Source organism: Heliangelus exortis, chromosome 11, assembly GCF_036169615.1.
Source record: "Heliangelus exortis chromosome 11, bHelExo1.hap1, whole genome shotgun sequence".
NCBI classification, from domain to species: domain Eukaryota; kingdom Metazoa; phylum Chordata; class Aves; order Apodiformes; family Trochilidae; genus Heliangelus; species Heliangelus exortis.
The window spans coordinates 20,938,296-20,945,442 of NC_092432.1; the positions used below are offsets into that span (position 1 = coordinate 20,938,296).

Below are 7,147 nucleotides of genomic sequence, written 5' to 3' on the forward strand. Positions count from 1 at the left end.
ACCCGAGACGAGGGGCGCGTCCGCGGCTCCCGGCCTCCGTCTGCAGCCGCCACAGCCCTCCCGGAGCCCTCCCGGAGGGCGGAGCAGGCGGCGAGGCTCCGCGGCGGGGTCACACCGGTCTTTCCCGGCCCGTGGCGTCCGGTAGCGGCCCAACGGCCGCGAGGAGCGCCCTCGCCTCGCCTCACCCCACCCAGAACCGCTCATCAAGGCGCCGGCTCTCACCGATCCCCGGCCCCACGGCTCGTAATCCCCGCTTTAACCATCCCGCTGCGTCTGACCCCGGTGCAAGGGCCCACACACCGCCGCGCCCGCACCTTAATCTCCTCCAGTCCCTCCCCCCGCTCTCCTCAGGCCTACAGAACGCACTCCCTTTCCCCCCATCCCTCCTCCCCCCCACAGCCCGGGGGCCGCCGCCTCTCCCCTCTCATCGCCACCATTACCGTGAAGGGGACGTCCTCAACGCTGCCCACCGAGTAGCAGTTGTCCCCGGGGTTGACGGCGCCGGTAAGCACCTGGTGGAGATGCATCGTGCCCACCCGCCCCGCCCCGGCCCGGCCCCGTTCTTTCTGGGGACGGCAGCGCCGGGGCCGCGGCCACCGCCTCCGCCGGGCCGCGAGCGGAGGAGACCCGGAGGGCTCGGCGCTCCCTCCCGCCCGCCCGCCCCGCGGGCCCAGGCCCCGCTCGCAACCGCCGTGAGCGCGCGACGGGGAGGGGAGGGGCGAGGGGGAAGGCGGGGAGCGGGCGCACGCGCCCGGCAGAGCCTGAATCAGGTGAGGCGCGCGCAGGCACCGCCCCTGCGCGAGCCCGCGAGACAGTTAAAGGGACTGAGGGGGCGCGAGGTTGTTTCTCACCCCTTCTCCCGCCTCCTCCTCCCCGGCAGCTGAGGGGAGCGGGGAGAGAGGAGACAGAGGAGGGCGCTGGGCTCGGCAGAGACGGGGAGGTTTCCCGTCAGGGGGATGGCAGTCGCTCCCTGGCTGGGAGCCGGAACGCGGCGCCGGTGCGGAGAGCTGAGGTGGTGTCCCTCGCTAGCCAGGTGCTCCGTGCGCCGCCGGTCGGGCACTTCGGCTTTTTATGACTTACACATAGCGAGTCTCATGACTTCTTTTTAATTTATTTTATCTTAATTTTTATTAAGGATCATTAACGTTTAGTTACGTCTCGAAGAGCTGCTGAGGTTCTTGGGGATCCCTGAGATTTTTTCCCGTGGGCAGCGGCGCTGCCTGCACCCCCCACGTGCGGCCCCCTCCTACCCGTGCAGCTCCCCCTTCCTTTCCCATGCAGCCCCCCCTCCCCTTCCCGTGTTGCCCCCCTCCCCGTGCAGCCCCCTCCCCTCCCCGTGCAGCCCCCTCCCCTCCCCGTGCAGCCCCCCCTTCCCTCCCCGTGCAGCCCCCCCTTCCCTCCCCGTGCAGCCCCCCTTCCCTCCCCATGCAGCCCCCTCCTACCTGTGCAGCCCCCCCTCACCTCCCCGTGCAGCCCCCTCCTACCCGTGCAGCCCCCCTCCCTTCCCCGTGCAGCCCCCCCTCATCTCCCCGTGCAGCCCCCTCCTACCCGTGCAGCCCCCCCTCCCCTCCCATGCAGCCCCCCCTCAGCTCCCCGTCCCCCCTCCTCACCTCCCCGTGCTGCCCCCCCTGCGCTGCCCCCCGCCCCGGGCTGAGCCGTGAGGGTTTCACTCCCTCAGTCACTGACTCGGGAAGAAGGCCGAGGCTGTAACTCAGAACTTTGCGTCAGCGAGAAGCGGAGGATGTTTCAGGCTCGTTGTAGATATCTGTTTGCAGGAGATTGGTGAGAAAATTAACAGTACGCGGTACTAAAAGAACAATAAGAAGGGGTGGGAGTCTGCCCTGTTTGGCTGAGGTGTTCAGTTGCGTTTTATGTACGTTTTGTGACCTCACAGAAAAAAATGTGGTGGTGATTTTGCTGCTTTATTTGTACTAACTGCCAAACACTGATGAAAACAAAAGCCTCTAAATGTGCCTATCCTTTTCTGCCTCAGATGTGAAGAAGGCTGGATCCTGAAAACTGTTTGGAAGGGGTTTTATCTCTGAGGGGAAAAAAATATTACTCTGTGTATAGTGTGTCATGATAAAAGGAAAATTATCCATTTTCTTGTACGAGGTAAATATAATTTTTCAGTTGTACTGTGGTGATAATGGTTAAAGATGCAAAGCTCAATCTCTTTTGAAGTTTATGGCAGTTTTGCCCGAGTTGGAACTGTGAAATTAATCTTGTCTTATATGGCTTCTTGAAAGTGTACATCTTTTACTGAATAAATTAGTCTACTAGGAATAGGGAGGTAAGTAAAGACATAATACAGTTGCCTTTCAATGGAAACCAATGTTGTTATCATCATACTTATGGTTTTATTTACTCCCATGCCTGTTAAAGGCAATGCCTTTTTAAAGGAAAGAGTATCTCTAACTATAGTGGAAATAGAGGGGAAAAAAAATCGTTTTGATCTTCAGTTGACCTGCTTCTTTATGAACCCACACTGTAATGTTCATGTGCACCTATTTAATACTATTCCATAGCTCTTCTGATTGAAGTCTATTCTACATAAAATGTATGCTGACATGCAACTTTTTATTTGGGGTAGGATTTATTTCAAATCAATGCAACAAGACAGAGGCAAAGGCAGCGTGGTGTTGTTTTGTTTGTTTGTTTGTTTTAAAAGTTGGTGAAACAAAGTCTCAGCTCGTCCAGCTGGCTTTTGAATTTACACAGACAGACATAATATTAAGTAGAATGATAGGAAAACCATAAGATCCAAGAATAGCATTTTTCTTTCCTAGCTGTAGTAAGGATATCTGGCAAAGTGTCTAAGTGAAAGAAGAGTCTCTGCAGGATCAGTCCAATCTTCCTGACTAACAGACATAGTGAGGGAGTTTTGGTTTTCAGCCCAGTTTTCTGTTAGCTAATCAGAGTAAGACTGCCAGTATCTCTTGGGCATGCCAAACATGAGAGACTTCCATCTTATTTGTTTGAATTGGTAAGAAACATGTCACAGTTTGACTTGTATAGTGCTCTGATTCCACTGACATTTTGCTGTGGGACAGAGAATATATGTTGTCCTGAAGCAGGTAAAGTTCCACTTTAAAAATAATGCCAAATTATGGGCTTAATACTAAAATACTCCATTTGTGGCTGTGAACGTGGTCAGCTCTGTGCACTGAGTATCTGTGGGCAAGTCCTTCACATTCTTGAAGACAAATATTTTCACCCGAGTTTTGCTGACAGGAGTTTTGCTGTTTTATTTATCTTAATGGAGTCTTCTGTATTAGTTTTCTGACCATGTAACTGATTTTTAGGAAGAAGAGCATGAAGCAATCTTTCATATATATAAAAAACTTTAAAAACCTCAACAATCAAAGGGTCCAGGCTGCCTGGAGGGACTGTGGAGTCTCCTTCACAGGAGCCATTCAAACCCCCCTTGGTTGCCATCCTGGGCAGCCTGCTCTAGGTGAACCTGCTCCAGCAGATGGGTTGGACTGGGTGATCTCCAGAGGCCCTTTTCAACCCCTACCATTCTGTGACTCTATAAGATGCAACTCTTTTTCTCTGGTATTTATTTCTGAAGTGTAATGTGGTGGTGGTTTCTGTTTTGTTGTTACCTCTGTTGTTACTGAGAAAACAATATTGCCCCCATAAAGATCTTAATTTGCAAACTCTCGTTCATTGTCTATTTCTGTAGATGATCTTAAAGGCATTCACCTGTGAAGGATGAGGACTTCTGTAGTTCAGAAAAGACCTTGTTACAGCAACATTTTTACCTTGTCTAGGAGTGTTGTGTCTTAATTCTCCTCAGAAGCTTCAAGGATTTTTTATTTTCTGTGTTTAGATGTGAAGAAAGCAGACAGAATAAACATAAATCACTCCTAGTAGCGATGTGTGACATGACATTGGGATTTAATGACATAGGATTCAGTATTAACCAGCTCCACTGGCTGAATTTATTCTGTGTGCTCTCTGCTAAAAGCATATTCTTTCAGTGAATAAACATGTTTAGAATAGTTTTCTTAGTTGCTGGATCCTAATACACAGTAGGAGCCACTGATGTTTTAATGTGTTTTCCTTCAGATTGAAGAATTAATACTTCATACTCTTGTGCTTCTGATCATCTGTGTATCCTGCCTTTCTGTATGTCTTTCCAGATACTTGGAAATGGAATCCTTCCAGTGAAGTCATAAATGGCCACTTGCAAGTAATTCTAAATACATCTTTTTTAACTTCCATTCTAAATGATGATTTTGTAGAATGACTAATGTTTTTATTGTCAAATGCACACAAATGCATTCTGTGCCATGCTGTGTGTTCTCACAGCACTGCATGTATAGCAAAGATGCCCTGGGAATTTCCTCTGCTCATCTTCCATTAAGAAAAAAAAGACAAAACAAAGTTCAGATGCATACTGAGTCATATTGTGCTGCAGTGAAGATTTCAGTTCTGCATCTCTCAAAGGCTGGCATTGCTGTCCTGAAGGAGGTCATGACAGGTGTTGCACGAGGTTATTTTAGCACCTGCCCAAGTGCAGGAACTGGAGGACACCAGAAGAGAGGCTTTAATTAGGCTGCCACTGGTGGAAAAGCTGCGGTGCGAGGCTGACTGTTCTGTCCTGTTTGGCATAGGAGGCAAATGGATGGCAGTACCCTCAATCAGAGGGAAGAAGTGTCTGGGTTAAAAAGGAGATAGATGTCACAAGGGGTATGGCAGGGCAGTAAGAAGTGGACTGAAGAGTTGTCAGCCCCTAAGCAGGCTTCATTTTGATCCATTGCTCCTGTGGCAACTCAAAGAAAAGAGGTCCTCTAGTGCTGCCAGCCAAATGCATTTGGTCTCTTGACCTCTCTTGGCTTCTGTTTCTTTTGACTCATTTTGTATAGGTGCAATTGGGTTCTCTGCTTTGGCTTGAAAAACAAAGGGAAATGCATATTTTGTAGTTGTTGAAGAAGATATGGAAAAAATTAACTGTTTATTGTGTACAATAAAGGGAGAAGTTACTATTGAGCACTTGTAGCCCTTGAGATGAGTGGTGTATGTTGAACATTCTGGACAGGTCAGCAATGCACACGTGTGTGTTCTGAGGGTGTGCACAGCAGGAAATGAGTTAAATGCTGGTGATATTTGCCAGCAGCATGATATGGAAATGCTGCCCACTGCATCACACAGATCTGTTACCATCTGTTCACAAAGGTTTGCAATGATAGGAGCAGAAAATTGTATAATTTTCCATATGTTGAAGCTTGTGGAAAAACTCGCTTTTGTTTTTTTCTCCTGTTATTTATTTTCTCTGAATTCAGGTCACCTCTCTTTATTTTGAAATTTCCATGGATATTGTCTATTTAAGTAAAGGAGCCTTAGTTAAGTAAATAATAATTTCCTCTATATTTGGTAAACACTGAGGTTTTTTGGTTTTGTTTTGCTTTGATATTTCAGCAAATATGTAAAGCCAGTAATTATGATAGTAGGACAAGCAGTCTGCTATCTGGATCATATGGTATTTTTGTCTTATTGATAAAGTATCCAAAGAGGGATCACTTTGCAATGGCCTTGTAGTCATAGTAAGCAGTCAGATTTAGATTTGAAGAGTTAAGCAGAGCAAAGAGAATAAACACAATCACTGCACATTTGTTGCTGATGGAGGTTGGCCAAATAAGGCTTGGCCAAATAACATAGTCAAAACAGTTTTATTTTTAGTTCTGACTGTGCAGCCCGACTAAGGCTGTAGGGGGTCTCTTTGCATAGCATCTCAGACTACCCATCTTTAATATCAGATACTATACTATAAAGATGAAGTCAGCTGGTCTTAAATACAAGTTTTTATTAAGAGGACCAGCTGTATAATAACAAGTATGAGTGTGACCATTCAGCATCTTTGACTGTTTTCCTCTCTGCATGTAGCCTTTTGGACACCAGCTCTACTGTTCTACTGAACTGTACTAAAAGTTCTGATGTGCAACATATGGGATCTGTAAGCAGGATATTTTGATGGTCAAATGGTCTTCAGTTATTTCTCTCCCAGCACCTCCCTGTGCCTCATTAACCTGTTCTGGAGCCATCAGCTTTCCTTTTGCTAAAGAATGTCAGTGTTTGCTACCTCTTACCTTGTGCCTCTTCCTCTGGGGAGCTGTGCAGAGGGAGACATCCAGGCTGAACTCGTGTGTTTTCCAGCTTCTTTTTACCAGTAGCCACCCCAGCACACCTCAGGTATTTCTGCAAGTAGTGAGCTAGGTCATCCTGGAGTTTGGCCTGGTTTGCATCAAAGTGCCAAAGTTGGAGAGCAGCCAACTGCTGTGTATTTGGTTCTTGGACTGGGCTCAGTGCCAGCACAAAGATTAATTATTCCCATTCTGCCTTGCCCCTAAATAAAAAAATAAAACACTGAAAGGTGAGAGGCATAGGAGAGATGGTTCAGCATTGCAAATGACTGGGTTATTTGGTCCTTCCATGACCAAGAAATGCAGTAGATACAGATCAGATACTCCTGTGATCTAGTTATATAGTATAAGCCATAATAAATAACAACTTAATTAGATGCTTGAGTGTTCAGACCTCTAGCACCAGGGTTAAGATCCATCAGTGCAGTTGCCCTGATGAGGTAAAGATCTTATTAATTTTTAGAGCTGGCTTTTGACTGGAATACCAGCTCTGTAGAAAACTTTGAAACACTTTATTGAAAAATTATAAGCCAGAAGAACTAGGAAGCAGGAATTCAAAAACTCAGATGTTAAGAAATGTTGAAATAATAACTCCTTTAAATACTTGGAAGTATCACCACCACTTAAGGAGAGTAACCTGGGAAATCCAGGAGCTGATGCTGGTAAAGCACCAGGAACCCTTTCCAGTTCCAACTGCAGAGGCTGAAAGCCATTTTTTAATGGAGAAAAGAGACGAGAGCATTTGTATTTTGACATGTAGAACCCCAAAGCCTAAAGGGATTATTCTGGATGTGTACTTATATGCAGATAAGGCATACACACAATATATTTAAATTGCCAGTGCATTTAAAAAAATGTGTCTACAATATGATTCAGTTTCTAAACTTTGGTCTCTTGACTGCTCTACCCTCTAGAGAACAGTTGAACGTTGCTGGCTTTTTCTCTTGTTTTTAGCTGAGAGATACTGAGCAGATGGGAGTAGGAGAAAAAAATGACAA

General features: G+C 46.9%; 1 protein-coding gene across 6 annotated transcripts in view; it reads right to left on the reverse strand.

Moving 5' to 3' along the window:
* Positions 1 to 717, reverse strand: part of DMXL2 (Dmx like 2) — a 52,646-nt gene extending 51,929 nt beyond the window's left edge. For all 6 annotated transcript variants that reach the window (XR_011728096.1, XM_071755198.1, XM_071755196.1 and 3 more), the window contains exon 1: positions 441 to 717. Coding sequence is in view for 5 of the 6 variants with exons in the window: in XM_071755198.1 (XP_071611299.1) it covers positions 441 to 527 (87 nt within the window). In the remaining variant the exon portion in view is untranslated. The remainder of the gene's footprint in view (positions 1 to 440) is intronic.
* Between the last annotated feature and the right edge of the window lie 6,430 nt (positions 718 to 7,147).